At 43.0% G+C, this 19,269-nt stretch overlaps 1 protein-coding gene across 3 annotated transcripts in view; it reads right to left on the reverse strand.

The window, feature by feature from the left end:
- Positions 1–19,269, reverse strand: part of CHD6 (chromodomain helicase DNA binding protein 6) — a 2,211,516-nt gene that overhangs the window by 698,997 nt on the left and 1,493,250 nt on the right. For all 3 annotated transcript variants that reach the window (XM_044090190.1, XM_044090189.1, XM_044090188.1), the window contains one exon: positions 15,500–15,548. In XM_044090190.1, coding sequence (XP_043946125.1) covers positions 15,500–15,548 — 49 coding nt within the window. The remainder of the gene's footprint in view (positions 1–15,499; positions 15,549–19,269) is intronic.

Consider the following 19,269-nt stretch of genomic DNA (forward strand, 5'->3'; position numbering starts at 1 on the left):
CTTGTATTCCCTGGCTGAGCCAGAAAATGGTACAAACAGATCAGTGTTACACCCAAGTTAACACATAAAAAATCAATTTCCACATTTAGATCTTTCTTGAAAGCCACAGGCATCATGAGTATGTTCCCATTAGGATGACCTCCAAATGGGATGAAGTTAGTACTATGCCCCGTTTTTGATGGTTATGGACCTCACCTCAAATATAAAAGTTATGTGGTGCCTACTAGGAGATTTGCAAAAGGCACTTTCAAAGCTGGCATTTCAAATAATACTGAAATATATCCTTGACAATAAGTTCCATAATGATGAATTCCATTGCTCTGTATACAGGTTTGGTGAGGATTACAGATCTAAAGTTTCCTGGATCAGTAGTGAATCCCACCTTGTGGAGTAGAATGACTACTGCAGCTCTTCTCCACTCCTCTGGCATGAATCCATTGGACAGGGAGAGGTTCAACAGGCTTAGTAGCAAGTCTACCAGACAGCATTTGGTGCTCATAAAATGGCAGTCTGATACATTATCAAGACACATGGAGCTACTGGAGGTCAATCATATGCCAGTGGTGATCCCTATGATGAACATCTATACATCATCTTAGAACAAAATTCAGTAAACAGGAAGAGACAAGTGATACTGTGTAAAACACAAAGGAAAAGGATAAAAAGTGATAAGCAGCTTTATGGAAAGGTAATGTTCCTTGAGCATGAAGAATGGTCAGAACAGTCACAATAGCCAAATCAGCTAATCAAGACAAACACATCAAAAAAGACTGTAGTTCTCTGTTGTTAATACTTGTGCGTTAAAAATTCAGATGTTTCACTTTTTTTCATTATTGCCCACCGACATAAATATTTTATTCATCAGACTGAAAAAGTCAACACACTTTTTTTAGGACACCTGACTGCCCACAACCATCTATCCTACATGGGCATCAATCAACCCTTTGATGTCTCTGTCCCATTTCTATGCTGTGGTTGATCAAGAGTCAGTGTACTGAGAAGTGTAATTTTTTAACTCATCAGATCTACTGAGACTACAATTTTAGGCACTGCCAAGTGAGACATGCTATTTACAGATGCTTCTTACCTCCTCAATGTCAATGCCTCCCCCATTCCTTTTATGCTCTGGAACTGGACTTCTCCAGTTTCCCTCACCTGGCAGGTAGTCTTGCTGGGTTGACAGGATGGTCACTTGGGCAGTGAGGCATAGAAACAAAGAAGTCTGCAATTTTACCACTGCTGTTCACAGATAATGTCGCAATGAACTACTACTGTCTACCATTCCATCTGCAGGATGAATATGCCAGCCAAGGAGGCATGCAATGGGCATAGTAACTGTCACCCTACCTTTGCAATGATGCTCCATACTTGTTTTGACCATGTAACATTTTCCTCAGTTTTTCTTGCCCCAGATGTCAAGTGCCCCCCAAAGGGTAGGCTAAAAATATGTCAATAAAATATGCATGCACCAAAGTATATATTTTGCCTTCATCTACAAGCAAATACACCACATAGGTTGTATAGAATAGAGAAATACAGATAAGTTCCAGCAAAGAAATGGGGGATGGCGGGTGGGTAACCTGGACTGCAACAATGAATAAACTCGGACATCTACATTTATGGTAAGTGTACACAACTGTACTATGTTCTTCATGTTTCACTGTTGCAGTCATTATAATTGGGTTGAATCCCAAAGCTAAGGTTGGGAGGCTGGAGCTAAATAGCATTAGGAGTGGCTATTAGGCCCTGCAGAACTGCAGTGGCAAAGCCTGCCCTGGATTTAGAGTAGATTTAGAGTAGAGTGGTAAGTGATAGTGCTTTGTGAAGGTGTGCACTGAACTCCAAGTAGCAACTTCTAAAATATCTTTGGTTGGTACTCCCCTGAGGAAGGCTGCTGAAGTGGCTGTTGCTCTGGTTGAATGTAGCCTACTGCCCTCAGGTACTGGCTTGCCATGTTGTGAATAGCAGAAACAAATGCAGTGGCCTATCCACTTTGAAATAGTCTGCTTTGAGATAGCCTTTCCTTGTGATCCTGCAGCATATGCCACTAGTAATTGCTCTGTCTTTCTGAAAGCTTTGGTTCTGTTCAGGTAGAAGCGTAGCTGTCTGTGTATGTCCAAAGAATGCAGAATTCTCTCCCCCTTATTCTGTGGGTTTGGATAAAAGGTAGGCAGATGAATAGTTTGGTTAAAGGCCACACTGGATACTACCTTAGGCATAAATGTCGGGTTTGTCCTCAGAGAAACCCTGTCTGGATAAAAAATGATAAAAGTTTCCACTGCCATGAGTGCCTGTAGCTCTGAGACTCATCTTGCAGAAGTTATTGCTAGGAGCAGAGCTATTTTCCAAGATAAAAACTTTATATCACCTGTAGCGGTTGGCGCAAAAGGAGGCAGGGTGAGTTTTTCTAAGACATAAGTGAGGTCCCATGCAGGTATTGATGATCTCCTTGGAGGCCTTAAATTTTTGGCTCCTCTGAGGTACTGCCTTAATAAAGGATGAGAAAAGATTGGTGGCTCTGTATTATAATGAGCCGAAATGGCAGAGGCATGAATTTTTATAGATGAAAAGGATAAGGTCTTTGTCCAGCATCTCAGTCAAGTATTGCAAACTCTGAGGAATATTTGGTACAATCGTGTCAATTCCTTGTGCCTGGTTCCAAGCACAGAATCTCTTCCATTTTCCAGCATAGGCTTTTCTAGTACTAGGCCTCCTGGCCTCCAAAATGATATCCATCACCGCTTTAGTGAGAGGTGCGTTTTGTATGACTACATTATCCGCCATGCTGCCAGATTTAAGGTCTTGAGTTGACTGTGCAGGATCTGATTGTTCTGCTGGGTCAGAAGATGAGGCACTTGAGGTAAGGTCCAGGCTGGGCATTGAGACAAGTTCCTTAGGATTGGATACCAGTACTGGCGTGGCCAGTCTAGCAATCAGTATCATTTTTGGCTTCTCCTGTCTGACCTTTAGGAGTACCTTGGGGAGGAGAGGCAGAGGAGGAAAGGCATATACTGTTAAGTTTTTCCAGCTGAAAGATAGGGCATCCACTTTCCATGCTCGTCTGTGATAAGTCCTTGTGCAGAACCTCTTTAGTTGGCAGTTATGAGGTGAGGCAAACAGATGTCCGGACATCTCCATTTCCTTGTTACCATGCTGAAGACTTGTGGATCCAATTTCCACTTGTGGGGATCCATGAGGCTTCTGATTAGTTCGTTTGCCAGAGTATTTATCTTTCCTGGCAGGAATTATGCCTGCAGATGTACATGGTAAGTCAATGCTGTGTCCCACAAAGTCATGGCCAGTCTGCAAAGGGGGTAAGAATGAGTGCCTCCCTGCTTGTTTTTATAACACATGACCGTGGTATTGTCTGTCTTTATCAGTAGTTGTCTTGGATTTAGTAGGTCCTTGAAGGCTGTCAGGGCATTTTGAACAGCTAGCATCACTTTTTAATTGATATGTAGATGCATTTGGTTTGCGGACCATGTGCCTTGAATATATCTTCCTGCCATGTCGGCTTCCCAGGCATAATCCGATGCATCCATTGTTAATGTCTGTGTGGCTGGGGGTAGAGTGAATGGCTGTCCCTTGTTCTGGTGACAGGCCTTCGTCCACCATCGAAACTCCTGTTGCAGGCAGGGAATGAGAGTAACTATTGTTTCCAGGCTGTGGCAATGCAGAGTCCAAACACTTTTTAGGTACCATTGAAGTTTCCTCATATGCAGTCTTGCATATGGAATTAGTAGAATGCAGGATGCCATGAAGCCCAAAGCCTGCAGAATTTTTCTTGCAGATAACTGGGCCTTTGTTGCCAACATTTTGAAATAGGTAGTCAGTTGCCTTTGTTTGTCTGGCGTGAGATAAGCCATCTGGGCAGTTGTATTTAAGCTTGCACCCAGGAATATTATCTCTTGAGAGGGTACTAGTTTTGATTTCTTTTCATTGACTGTGTACCCTAGGCATGGTAGTAATCTCTTTACAAACGCCAGATGCTGTAGGAGAATGTCCTTGTTCTCTGCTTGAATGAGGCAGTCGTCCAAGTGAGGATATATTTGTATTCCTCTTTGTCTGCAGAATGCAATTACTGGTGTCAGGCACTTTGTGAAGACCCTGGGCACAGTAGATAAGTCAAAGGGCAGTGCAGAGAATTGGTAGTGCATTGAGCCAGCTTTGAATCTGAGGTACCTTCTGCATGTTTGTCTGACTGGGATATGCATGTATGCCTCTTTTAGATCTAAAGTAACAAGCCAAGCCTTCTTGCCCAACATGGGCAGAAGCTGCTGTAGAGTCAACATTTTGAATTTTGGAATATCCAGATATGTGTTTAGAATAGATAGGTCCAGTATTGGTCTCCAGGCTTTTTCCTTTCTGGGTACCGAGAACAGTCTTGAATAGAATCCTTGTCCCTGCCCTTGCTCTGGTACTTGTTGAATGGCCCTCATGTCCATGAGGGATGACTTGTTTTTGTGCCTCTGCCCATTGATGTTTTGGTGGGACTGGCCAACCGTTTGCCCTTGGCAGGGTATGGAAGTGAAACTTGTAGCCTTGTGACACTGTTTAAGACCCATTTGTCCTGGGTTATTATGTGCCAATTTTGAGAAAAAAGTGCTAGTTTTCCCCCTAAAGGTGCTGCCAGAAGATAAGTGCTTGGTGCAGGCGGGGGGAAGTCATTGGGACTGTTTCCTGTATGGCTGTGATTTGTCTTCTCCAGTTTTGGAGGTAGAAGCACTCCATTGTTTAGACCTGTACGAACCTTGGGGCTGGGATCTGCCTCTGGGGCATCTGTATCTGCCTCTTTGTGGCTTGTCTGACACTGGAAAGAACCAATTCTTTGTAGGCCAGTGTCTGCTAAATCTTGGTGGCTGTACCTGTAAGTAATCCTTGACTGTTTGCATAGATTTAGCTTTGTCCTCCATTTTCTTTAACACCTCTTCTGCTTTAACACCAAACAAAGCATCATGCTGTAATGGAGCATCTAATAATTTTGCCTTAACATGATCAGGTAGATTTTGTTCCTTTAACCAAGCATGCCTCCTAATGATAAAACCCGTACCTGCGGACCTGCAGGAGGCCTCCAGAGAATCAAAACCACATTGCAAAGTATGCTTTCCAACTTGTTCAGCTGCATGCAATAAATCCTGCATTTCTTTGTTTTCTGCACATTCAAATTTATCAACATTTTCTGTTTAAGCAGTGACATAATATATTGCTGATATTTGAGCATATGAAACTGACAATTTAAAGCCCTTATAACCAAGGTAGCAGAAGTGTAAATCTTTTTTCCCCATCTGTCCAGTGCCCTAGAATTCCTGTCAGAGGGAGTAGGGTTTTTTGCAGTGGAAGCCTTGACCCCTTTGGGACCCTGAGAGATAGTTTCTGGGTCAGCAGCAGGGTTTTTGAAAAGGAATTTATGAGAGTCAGGAACCCTGTAGTACCTGTCCGGCTTAACAGGAGTTGGAGGTAAGGAGTCAGGGGTCAGACTGAACTCTGAAAATACATCATCTACAATTTCTAACACACGTGGAATAGCTAGGGGCCTGTGTTGTGGTAGCAAAAGGAAGTCTCTGAGCCTTTTCTTAGATTCAGAATAATCTTGGCTCTCCCAGTGGAAATGCTCCCTCATGGTATGTAAAGTTTCCCCAAAAGAATAATCCTCAGGAGGAGAGGCTGAAGGGATAGATTCTTCAGCATCAGAATCCTCATAGGGAGGAAGAGAGTATTCCTGATCAGAAGAGGAATCAGATGAAATGGAAACCTAATCTGAAGATTCATATTCTGTCTCTTGCCTAGGCCTCTTATCAGGAGGGGGATGGGAACCCCTGATCAAAGTAATTAGGTCTTCGGCCATCTTGAGCATCTGTTTTTTAGGCATGGAGGCCTGTCCATGAGCCTGTTGTACTTGTTTCTTTGTCTTTAAAGGTGCTTTAGTCTTTGCCTTTGAAGCTGAAGTCGTTTTAACATATAATTGAGTAGGCCTGAAAACACCCTCAGAAGCCGATGCCTGTTCAGTGGCTCCGGACCCATCTGAGGGAATAGTTTCCAAAGGTCCAATACCTTGAGCTTCCAGCGGCCTGGTCGACGCCACGTGGGTGTTGGTAGCGGCCTGCGAGTCTAAAGTAGCGGGCGTCAGGGGTTGCGAAGGCGCCTCACTGAGAACTGGCGACTGGCTTAGAAGAAGCTTCGTCGTCGGTTTTGGACCTCAGATGACTGTCCTTTTCTTTGCATTTCTTGTGAATTCCGGTAGTCGGATGGCTATCCGACTTAATTGTATAGTTAAATCTTCTGCCAAAATAGTGAAATGCAAAATCGTACCAATGCTTAATAGTGCGTTGGTTAAATCTAGCACAAAACCAACAACTAGCAACGTCATGGTCAGGGCCTAGACAAGGAATACAGTAAGAATGAAAGTCCTTATGAGGTATTTGCTTCCCACAAGAAATACAATTATTAACTTTTTCTGACATCGGTCTGGAGCAAGATAAAAGTTTCCCCAACGGGGTACTTAGCTTTTTAGTGAAGACTTCGGATCTGAAATTTGAACACGAAAATCTCAGGAGTCGGCCGACCGGGCACTTGCGAACTGCTTTTGCTTCGGGCACCGTGTGGCAAGAAAGACTGAAGAAAATGGCGTCGGCTGCATCTTTTATACCCCTGGCGCACTGACATCAGGGAAGAGGCGACAGCAACCAACGCCGGACCTAGACTTTGGAATTCAGGCCGACTGAGGGTAGCCTGCCAGCAGGATAACCCAAATGTAATGACTGCAACAGTGAAACACGAAGAACATCAGTATAAAATTGTGAACTGTTATCATGAAAGGAGTCAAGAGATTTTTTTTCTTCTTCCTGATTTCTCCTCCCCAACTTGCCAGCAGGCATGTGTAATGCTATTTAAGCTCCTACATAGGTTTGCTTCCACACACCAACAGCACCTGCCTAAAAAGTGATGCTGTCCTTGGCATGCTTCTGCACCCACAAGTTCTGCTTGCTCACAAGGACTGCACATCTGCAGAGTGACTCAGAGGCATTACTCCTGAAGTAGGATGTATACCATCCCCTCCCTTTGGAAATGATGAACCAGCATCAGACAATCAGACTCATCTTTCTCTCTGATCTTCTATCTGGGCACAGTCAGGGCTTTATCCACTGTTCACAGTACCAGATGGACAGACATATCTTCACAGTATACACAGAACATGAATAATGGTCAACTGATATCACGAAGCATCTTACCATAGAAAGGGCTATTACTCAATGGATTTACTAAGAGTAAGAGACAATGATTTCCATGCTGACCCATCACTGCCCCAGCCTCCAGGTTTTGTCCAGCTGGATTTATAATATACAATATCTGGCTTAATTACAAGCTGTAAAATGTATATGTCTCACTTAGAGGGGATTCAACTAATAAGGTTACATAAGAATCTACCAAAGAGCAGCAAATGTACAAATGAGCCTGGAAACATGGACTTATGGGGAACTGTTGCATATGACTGAGCCAACCTGATTGTTACAGGAATGAGTCTGAGTGTTAGAGCAGACAGATGGTCAAAACTGAGAGGAATATAAAATATGTTTTTATTATATTTCATTTTTTCATTACTCCTGCTGTAAAGAATATGCCCTCACCTGCTACAGATGGTCAAAAAGTACAGTTGTGTACCTACCATAAATGCAGATGTTCCGAGTGCATTCACTGTTGCAGTCATTACAATAGGGTTATCCTGCTGGCAGGCTACCCGCAGTCGGCCTGAATTCCAAAGTCCTGGTCCGGCGTCAGTTGCTGTAGCCTCCTCCCTGACGTCAGTGCACCAGGGGTATAAAAGATGCAGCCAACGCCGTTTTCTTCAGTTTTTCTTGCCCCAGTTGTCAGGTGTCCCCTAAAGGGTAGGATAAATTATGCCAATAAGCATGCATGCACTAAAGTAAACTTTTCCTTCATCTACAAGCAAATACACCACATAGGTTGTATAGAATAGAGAAGTATAGATAAGTCCCAGCAAAGGAAAGGGGGATGGTGGGTGGGTAACCTGGACTGCAACAGTGAATACACTCGAACATCTACATTTATGGTAGGTACACAACTGTACTATGTTCATCGTGTTTCACTGTTGCAGTGATTACAATTGGGTTGAATCCCAAAGCTAAGGTTGGGAGGCTGGGGCTAAATAGGATTTGGAGAGGCTATGAGACCCTGTAGAACTGCAGTGGCAAAGCCTGTCCTGGATTTAGAGTAGAGGTAAATGATAGTGCTTTGTAAAAGTGTGCACTGAACTCCAAAGTTGCAGCCTCTAAGATGTCTTTGGTTGGTACTCCGAGGAAGGCTGCTGAAGTGGCTGCTGCTCTGGTTGAATGAGGCCTAATGCCCTTAGGCACTGATTTGCCATGCTGTGAATAGCAGAAACGAATGCAGTGGCCTATCCACTTTGAAAACTTTGGACCCTCCACAGAACTAACCAATTACCGCCCCATAGCTATTCTCTCTCCACTCTCCAAAATACTATTGAGATGCATACACTCTAAGGTCTCAGACTACCTCCTTACTAACAACCTCCTTTCCAGTACTCAGCATGGTTTCCGACCAAACCATAGCACCACCACTGCCTTACTCTCCTTTACTAACACTATCCTTCAGCATAAAAACAATGGCTATCTCTCCTCTGCTACTTTCCTAGACCTATCTAAAGCATTTGACATGGTCCCACACAAACAACTTATCTCTGTCCTCAATAACCTATCCTTCTCACAATCGGTCACCAACTGGTTTCAGAGTTACCTGTCTGGCCGCCAACAATCCGTTGTATGGCAGAATGACACATCTCCCCAAATACCTGTCTCCATAGGGGTTCCCCAAGGATCCATCCTTGGACCCCTACTCTTCTCTGTTTACACCAATAATCTAGCCTCTGCCACCAAACATGGCACACTCATACAATACGCAGATGACTCGACCATCATCTGCTCAGCCCAGTCCCTACCAAAACTGCAAAAAGTCACACAGGAAGCCTTTTCCTCTGTTGAAACATGGTTATCCGATGCCCGATTAATACTCAACCCAAACAAAAGTAAACTACTCATCTTCCAACCCACCAAACATACTCAAAACAACTCTCACTTTAACATCATGGAAAAAGACAACACCACTATATACCCAACTGAACACACCAAATTGCTAGGAGTGGAAATAGACAATAAACTAAAATTTGACATTGTAAGTCACAAAGGAGGCGGAGTACAGCAGAAGTAAGAACAAAACTCCAAATTTAATTCCAAGAATGTGCACTTATAACATACGGATGAGCGCTTTCACCATTACAGCTTCTTCAGATCCTTGTATAAAAGTCACAGATAGAGCTTCTATAAAACCTAAGTTGAGACAACACAGGCACATAAAATGAACTATTATTTATTTGTATATGTTCTCGATTATGTATTTTATCAATATTAACTTATCAGAATGTTTATTTACATGTTTTTAGGTCATCATGCATGTTTTATATATATTTTTGTCATCTTTTTGTCTTACTTTATATTAATATGTTTAAATATGGGAGAGTTCTTTAAATCTTCCAGCATTGCTTTTAATTGTTTTTAATTGATTAATTGAGCTGCTTATATAAGGGGAGGTCTACTGTGACTTTTATACAAGGATCTGAAGAAGCTGTAATGGTGAAAGCGCTCATCCATATGTTATAAGTGCACATTCTTGGAATTAAATTTGGAGTTTTGTTCTTACTTCTGCTGTACTCCGCCTCCTTTGTGACTTACATTATATCTACTTTACGGAACTACAGCGTTTGCTTGCTGAGCAGTGGATTTTATTTTATTATTTTTTATTTTTTAAAATTTGACATTCACATATCCATGGCTATAAAAAAAGTCCACAAAAAACTAGGAGCGTTATACAGAAATAAGCAATTTCTCACCAAAGCAGCAAAGATTTCAATAGCAAATTCCCACCTTATCTCCACTCTACTTTATGCCTCTCCAATATATACCAACCTAAGGCAATGTGATCTAAACAAGCTAGAGACCTGCTACAACAAAATCGCCAAATTTGCCACAGGGGCATCCTACCGTAGTCACCACTGTCTCTCACTTGCTGAACTGGGCTGGCTTGAACTCCCTCACCTCCTTCAGTGGTATCAACTCTCACTCGCCCACAAACTAGTAAACCATCCACTAAATGTCCCATCCCTCCAGAATCTACTCCAACCCTATCGCACCACCAGACCACTAAGATCCAGCAGCAAAAATCACTTGCAGATCACTACAGCCAATAACTTTGCTGGTGAAGCACTATGCTCTTGCGCCATAGCCAAATTATGGAACTCACTCCCACCCACAATTACCTCCATACCATCATGCACCCACTTCAAAACTTTACTAAAAGTGCAACTAAAAACATGCTGGCTATGCCCTTGCAACTCCCACTCTAATATCATCCACTCCATCCAACCACTACTTTTCTTTCCACTCCACTAACTACCTTGATTATAGCAAGCTCAGATGCTCATAAGCCAGTACTTATTATACAGCACGAACCTCTTCTTCTTGTAACATTTGTTAATGTCTGGTATGCACTTCACAGATAAAGATTCTGGTTGTCTACTGATGTACTATGTTCTTCATCTGTAAATATGTTGTAAGTAATTGCTATGTAAATTGTTAATCACTATGTAATCCAATGTAAATACTGTCTGTTTATTTTAACTGTGGAGCTTTTCTCCCCGGGCCTCCGCTGAAAATGGACCTACGTCCAGTCGGACACTCCCGGTCAACAAATTTAAATAAATAAATAGTCTGCTTTGAGATAGCCTTTCCTTGTGATCCTGCATTATATGCCACTAGAAGTTGTTCAGTCTTTCTGAAAGGTTTGGCTCTGCGCAAGTAGAATCGTAGCTGCCTGTGAATGTCCAAAGAATGCAGAAGTATCTCACCCTTATTCTGTGGGTTTGGATAGAAGGTAGGCAAATGAATTGTTTGGTTAATGGCCACACTGGACACTACCTTAGGCATAAATGTCGGGTTTGTCCTCAGAGAAACCCTGTCAGGATGGAAAATGATAAAAGGTTCCACAGCCATGAGTGCCTGTAACTCTGAGACTCGTCTTGCAGAGGTTATTGCTAGGAACAAAGCTGTTTTCCAGGATAAGAATTTTATATCAGCTGTAGAAGCTGGCTCAGAAGGAGGCAGTGTGAGTTTTTCCAAGACATAATTGAGGTCCCATGCAGGTACTGGTGCTCTCCTTGGAGGTCTTATGCTTTTGGCCCCTCTGAGGTACTGCCTTAGTAAAGGATGAGAAAAAATAGGTGGTTCTGTATTGTAATGAGCTGAAATGGCTGAGGCATGAATCTTAATTGATGAAAAGGATAGGCCTTTGTCCAACATCTCAGTTAAGTATTGCAAAATCTGAGGAATATTTGGTACAATCGTGTCAATTCCTTGTGCCTGGTTCCAAGCACAGAATCTCTTCCATTTTTCTACATAGGATTTTCTGGTGCTAGGCCTCCTGGCCTCCAAAATAACATCCATCACCGCTTTAGAGAGAGGTGTGTTTTGAATTGCTACATTATCCGCCATGCTGCCAGATTTAAGGTCCTGAGTTAGCTGTGCAGGATCTGACTGTTTTGTTGTGTCAATAAGTGAGGAATTTGAGGTAGTGTCCAGGCTGGGCATTGAGACAAGTTTTTTAGGATTGGGTACCAGTGCTGGTGGGACCAGTCTGGGGCAATCAATATCATTTTTGGCTTCTCTTGTCTGACCTTTATGAGTACCTTGGGAAGGAGAGGCAGTGGAGGGAAGGCATATACTGTTAATTTTTTCCAGCTGAAAGAAAGAGCATCCACTTTCCATGCTTGCTTGTGATAAATCCTTGTGCAGAATCTCTGTAGTTGGTAGTTGTGAGGCGATCCATTAGGTTTCTGCTTAGTTAGTCTACCAGAGTATTTCTCTTTCCTGGCAAGAATTGTGCTTGCAGATGTACTTGGTAAGTCAATGCTGTGTCCCACAAAGTCATGGCTAGTCTGCAGAGGGGTAGGAATGTGTGCCTCCTTGCTTGTTTATGTACCACATGACTGTAGTATTGTCTGTCTTTATCAACAGTTGTCCTGGATGAAGTAGATCCTTGAAGGCTGTCAGGGCATTCTGAACAGCTAGCATCTCTTTTTGATTGATATGTAGATGCATTTGGCTTGCGGACCATGTGCCCTGAATACATCTTCCTGCCATATGGGCCCCCCAGTCATAATCTGATGCATTTGTTGTTAATGTCTGCCTGGCTGTGGGTAAAGTGAATGGCTGTTCCTTGTTGTGGTGACAGGCCTTTGCCCACCATCGAAACTCCTGTTGCAGGCAGGGAATGAGGGTAATTATTGTTTCCAGGTTGTGGCAATGTTGAGTCCAAACACTTTTTAGGTACCATTGTAACTTCCTCATATGCAGTTTTGCATATGGAATTAGCAGAATGCAGGATGCCATGAAGCCCAAAGCCTGCAGAATTTTTCTTGCAGTTAACTGGGTCTTTGTTGCCAACATTTTGAAATAAGTACTCAGTTGTCTTTGTTTGTCTGGCGTGAGATAAGCCATCTGGGGCAGTTGCATTTAAGCTTGCACCCAGGAATATTATCTCTTGAGAGGGTACTAGTTTTGATTTCTTTTCGTTTACTGTGTACCCTAGGCATGTTAATAATCTTTTTACAAACGCCAGATGCTGTAGTAGAATGTCCTTGTTCTCTACTTGAATAAGACAGTCGTCCAAGTAAGGATAAATTTGTATTCCTCTTTGTCTTCAAAATGCAATTACTGGTGCCAGACATTTTGTGAAGACTCTGGGCGCAGCTGATAAGCCAAAGGGCAGTGCAGAGAATTGGTAGTGCATTGAGCCAGCTATAAATCTGAGGTATCTTCTGCATGATTGTCTGATTGGGACATGCAGGTATGCCTCTTTTAGGTCTAAAGTCACAAGCCAAGCCTTCTTGCCCAGCATGGGCAGAAGCTGCTGCAGTCAATATTTTGAATTTTGGAATATCCAAAAATGTGTTTAGAATAGACAGGTTCAGTATTGGTCTCCAGGCTTTGTCCTTTCTGGGCACCAAGATCAGTCTTGAGTAAAATCCTTGCCCCTGCTCTTGTCGTGGTACTCGCTGAATGGCCCTCATGTCCATGAGGGATGAGACTTGTTTTTGTGCCTCTGCCCATTGGTTGTGTGGCAGGTCTGGCATACCGTTTGCCCTTGGCAGGGTGTGAAAGTGGAACCTGTAGCCTTGTGACACTATATTCAAGACCCATTTGTCCTGGGTGATCATGTGCCAATTTTGTGAGAAAAGTGCTAGTTTTCCCCCTAAAGGAGCTGCCAGAAGATAAGTGCTTGGTGCTGGCAGGGGAAAGTCATTGAGACTGTTTTCTGTATGGCTGTGATTCATCTTCTCCACTTTTGGAGGTAGAAGCACCCCAGTGTTTAGACTTGTATGAGCATTGGGGCTGGGATCTGCCTCTGGGGCGTCTGTATCTGCCTCTTTTTGGCCTGTCTGACACTGGAAAGGACCAATTCTTTGTAGGCCAGTTCCTGCTAAATCTGGGAGGCTGTACCTGTAAGAAATCCTTGACTGTTTGCATAGATTTAGCTTTGTCCTCCATTTTCTTCAACACCTCTTCTGCTTTAACACCAATCAAGGTATCATGCTGTAATGGAGCATCTAATAATTTTGCTTTAACATGATCAAGCAGATTCTGTTCCTTTAACCAAGCATGCCTCCTAATGACAGAACCCGTAACAGCGGCCCTGCAGGAGGCCTCCAGAGAATCAAAACTTCTGCACATTTGTCAACATTTTCTGTTTAAGCAGTGACATAAGGTATTGCTGATATTTAAGCATATGAAACTGACAATTTAAAGCCCTTACAGCCAAGGTAGCAGAAGTGTAAATCTTTTCCCCCATCTGCCCAGGGCCCTTGAATCCCTGTCAGAGGGGATAGGGTTTTCTGCAGTGGAAACCTTGACCCCTTTGGGACCCTGAGAGATTGTTTCTGGGTCAGCAGCAGGGTTTTTATAAAGAAATGTATGTGAATCAGGAACCCTGTAGTATCTGTCTGGCTTAACAGAAGCTGGTGGTAAAGAGTCCGGAGACAGACCGGACTCTGAAAATACATCATCTACAATGTCTAAAACAGGAGGAATAGCAAGGGGCCTGTGCTGAGGTAGTAAAAGGAAGTCTCTGAGCCTTTTCTTAGATTCTGAGTAATCTTGGCTCTACCAGTGGAAGTGCTCCTTCATAGTATGCAGGGTCTCCCCAAAAGAATAACCTTCAGGAGGAGAGGCTGAAGGAACAGATTCTTCAGCATCAGAATCCTCATAGGGAGGAAGAGGGTATTTCTGTTCAGAAGAGGAATTAGAGGAAATGGAAACTTGATCTGAAGATTCATAGTCTGTCTCTTGCCTAGGCCTCTTATCAGGAGGGGGATGGGAACCCCTGATCAAAGTAATTAGGTCTTCGGCCATTTTAAGCATCTGTTTCTTACGCATGGAGGCCTGTCCAGGGGAATGTTGTACTTGTTTCTTTGTCTTTAAAGGTGTTTTAGTCTTTGCTTTTGAAGCTGAAGTCGTTTTCACATATAACTGTGTAGGCCTGAAAACACCCTCAGGAGCCGATGCCTGCTCAGCGGCTCCGGACTCATCTGAGGGAATAGTTTCCGAGGGTCCAATACCTTGAGTATCCAGAGGCCTAGTCGGCTCCACGTGGGAGTTGGGAGCGGCCTGTGGCTCTGAGGTAGCGGGCGTCAGGGGCTGCAAAAGCACCTCACTGAGAACTGGCGACTGGCCTATCTGAAGCCTCGTTGTCGGTTTTGGACCTCGGATGCCTGTCCCTTTCTTTGTGCTTTTTATAAACTCTGGTAGTCGGCTGTTCCGATGGCATTATATAATTAAATCTTCTACCAAAGTAATGAAATGCAAAATCGAACCGGTGCTTAATAGTGCGTTGGTTAAATCTAGCACAAAACCGACAACTAGCAACGTCGTGGTCAGGGCCTAGGCAAGGAATACAGTAAGAATGAAAATCCTTATGAGGTATTTGCTTCCCACAAGAAATACAATTATTAACTTTTTCTGACATCGGTCTGGAGCAAGAAAAAAAGTTTCCCCAACGGGGTACTTAGCTTTAATGAAGACTTTGGATCTGAAATTTGAATATCTCAGGAGTCGGCCAACTGGCACTTGCGAACTGCTTTTGCTTCGGGCACAGCGCAGCAAGAAATACTGAAGAAAATGGCGTTGGTTGCATCTTTTATACCCCTGGTGCACTGACGTCAGGGAGGAGGCGACAGCAACCGACGCCGGACCAGGACTTTGGAATTCAGGCCGACTGTGGGTAGCCTGCCAGCAGGATAACCCTATTGTAATGACTGCAACAGTGAAACACGATGAACATCTGTGAGAGGAATATAAAATTGTTTTTATTAGATTTCATTTTTGCATTACTCCTGCTGTAAAGAATATGCTCTCACCTGCTATGTTTTCATCTTGTCTAGACAATGTTTCCATGTTGGTCTCCTCCTGAAAAAAAACATGACAGGACAAAACTTTATTAATGTAATGAAATAGACAAAGTACTATCCTATCATCACAATTCTCATTTCACCAATCTAAAAAGTTCCCTATTATCCAAATTCTTCTACCTACCAACTTCCGTAAAGTCACACTAACAAAATCTTTTCTATGGGCAAATTTGAAGAAGATAAACTAAATCTCTTATTTGGCTGCAAAAAGGTTGGTTAGTGTAGATGCCTCCTGCAATTCCAAATTCTCAAGAGATAATTGTTACTAGGCCTTATGAGTTTTAACTCCTCCTACTCTGTAGAATAAACTCCTTCCACCCTCTACAGTGGGCTGGTCGACTTTTCTTTTAAAAGCAGTCTAATAGGAAGTGTCACTCATCACTGCACGTCTGCTGTCAACAACAGAATACAAAAAACACCCTTCCCTCTGGAACACTTTTTCTAGATCAGCAAGCACACTGAAGAAACTGAAGATTAGTACCTACAGAAAACAAAGTTTGAACAGAGGAAGTATCACAGAGGATAAAGACTGAGCATACAACAGGTAGTTCCATAACCAACCTATCTCAGGTTTTGCTCTGTTCAAAGGTTTTACATATCCGGTACCACCCATTGGTCCTATCAAAGTATGTTCTTACACTGTCTGTATCATTCAGGCTATAATGTTTGAAGAAGGCATGAATACTTGACTAAGTGGCAGCTACTGACCACAGTGGCAATGTGCAGACAGCCCTTTGTAGCATGCCGCTGCAGTTATAGTATATCTGAATGACTGCCAAGTTTAGGAACAGGTATGTTAACCAACTAAAAGAGAGAGATATAATTTTAAGGCAAGGGGTATGTTTCAAGATATGGTCATTTCATATCTGGCAAATATAATTACATGTTTTATGAAGTGAAGCTATCTCAATCAGGTTAAGTGCTTTACACTCATACTTTTCAACTTTCAGGATTTTCAAGGAATGTCAAGATTTTTGGTCTGTTCCTAATAAAATCTGTGGTTTTCTGGCAAATCGAGGACTGCAGTCACTAAATAATGGCATACATTTGAGTTTCAAACTTCATGTCCTTTAAAAAAGGCATGCTAACACAAATCCTTTTATTATAGCAACTTTTTAAGTCCATAAGAGCAAGATTTAAAATCTGTCCCTATTTTTGGCCCTTTGTCCCACCATTAATTTAGGGTTTGTCCAGAATTATTGTGCTTATATTTTGACAGGTATGATCCAGCTTGTTTAGCGGGGTTCTTTGGGATTGGTCAATTTAAGAAAAAAGGTGAGAAATTACATGGACAGGCTAAATGTAAATTTAAAGACTGCCTTAGATAAGAAATGGGAAGCTATGTGTAATGAAACAGTACACTGAACTGCTGCCCACAATGCATGGAGTTCCAAAATTTGCCTGGCAGTAACAGCTGCCGAAAAGGTCTGTTTAAACAAGGAAATGGATGATATCTAATAATATAGGCTGAAAAACATTGAGAGACAACCTCCATTCAACAGTGCACTTGAAAATACCATTTTCATATCCTTTAAAAAAGGCATGCTAACACAAATCCTCTAAAGCTAGCTATGAAAACAGAATTGCAGCAGATAGTAAAGACAACCATAAGGCCTTCTATAGTTATAAGAATCTCCACGGCAATACCTAGATTTGCTCTGAGCTACTGCACAATGGTACCTCCTATACCGAGCCAACAGATATTGCCAATATACTGGCCAACAGATTCAGGGCTAATTTTACCCCTCCCACCAAAGGAACAATCACAATACCAGTAGATTGCCAGGCACCCAGTATTACTGCTGCACAGGTTAAAACAGCACTGTCCAAGGCCAAGAGTACAGCTTCTATGGGACTTGACAATATCCTTGGCAGTGCTCTACATAACTAAAGTGTGAACTGGCACCTCACCTGTGTGCCCTGTTCAATCACAACCTCACCTCAGGCTTTGTCCCTACCGAATGGCGCAGTGCTACAGTCATCCCTCTCCACAAAGGAGGAGCGACTACAAACCCTGGGAACTATCGCCCCATTAGCCTGAAGAGTCTGATATGCAAAGCTATGGAACGCATCATCATGGACCTAATAAACAAGGATATAGAGAATCGCCAAACTCTGGATCCCACACAGTTCGGTTTTGTGAAGGGTAGAACATGTCTGCTCAACTTGGTCGACTTCTTTGAGTCAGTCACCAGAGCTGTCATACAGTCTACCTTGATCTGGCCAAGGCTTCTAATACCATTCCCCACTCAGGAATCATAGAAAAACTCACTAAGCTAGGCATCAACCCCTATATCACTAGGTGGGTTGCGAACTGGCTCACAGATAGAACCCACAGTGTGAAAGTAGCTGACTCCAAGTCAGACTGCTGACCAGTCACGAGTGGAGTCCCACAGAGTTTGGTCCTGGGTCCTCTCCTGTTTGGTATCTACTTCTCTGAAGTCCAGGCCAACATGAAGGGACTCTGGCTGACAAAGTTAGCAGACAACTGCAAGCTGGGAGCTATTATTAACTCCCCAAGTAATGTTGACATCCTACAGAAATGCGTCACTGAGACCAACGACTGGTGTCAGAACCATTACCTCAAGCTCAATGCCAAAAAATGTGTCATCATCCCCTTTGGGAAAAACCCGGTTCCCATGAAATACCACATCGATGGTAGTCCACTGAACACAGAAGGCGTTATAAGAGATCTGTGAACACAGGTTGACAGCAACCTCTCTTTTGACCACCACATTGCCATTGTGGTCAGAAAGTCCTTCTATGTGGCACATCTCATTATTAAGGGTTTTGCATCCACAAAGAAAGAGGTCATTGTCTCCCTCTACTCTTCCCTCATTAGGCCAATCATCGAGTACAATGCTCCAATTGGCATGTACCTCACTAGACACCTGCAACAATTGAAGAGGCCACAAAAGTACCTTACAATGAGGATCCTAGGCCTTAAACATTTGTCCTATATGGACAGACAAAAAACTCCAACTATCCTCGGTCTCCCATCACCTACTTAGAGGCGATCTATGTTTGACTTACAAAGCCACGTCTGTCTCAGCTCTGTTAGAAATGCTACATCTAAAGAAATCCCAATCCCTCCGCACTACACGCTGCAGAGAACTCAACCTCATTACCACAATCAACAGAAGGTGCTGGAGGGATAGATTTATTACCCAGAGACTTGCCCATGCTATGGAACAGACTTCCCATACATGTCAAACAGAGCACCTCACTGGCCCTCTTCAAGAGAAATCTTGATGATGGGATGGGAAATAGAAAATTAACTCCAGTGGCTCTACTTGCCTGAGGCACTGGGAACTAGGGTCTGGTGGGACGATGCCAGGGTTATCCTATGGACTAGGCTTGTAAAGGCTCCAGGACCATTAGCCTAGTACACACCTATGAACCTATGCCCTGGGTACAATAGCCAGGCTGAAAAATTCTACACACATATGAACTGGTTAACAAACAAAAACAAAAAGAAACAAGAGTGAGTTTGTGTGGACTGCAGCACCAACGTGGAAGAAAACTGTGAAGTAGCACTTAAGAAATCTATAAGCCATGGCTGTTGTGTTTGCATACTGTTCTGTTAGCATATGCAATTACAACTGTGTAAGATCTAGCCATAAAGTACAGTTGTGTACACTTACCATACATGGAGATGTTCGAGTGTATTAACTGTTGCAGTCATCAGACTTGGGTTATCTGCCTGCAGGTAGTCCTCA

This window comes from Protopterus annectens, chromosome 12.part0 (genome assembly GCF_019279795.1).
Source record: "Protopterus annectens isolate FY-2018-M chromosome 12.part0, PAN1.0, whole genome shotgun sequence".
In the NCBI taxonomy this organism is placed as follows: Eukaryota; Metazoa; Chordata; order Ceratodontiformes; family Protopteridae; genus Protopterus; species Protopterus annectens.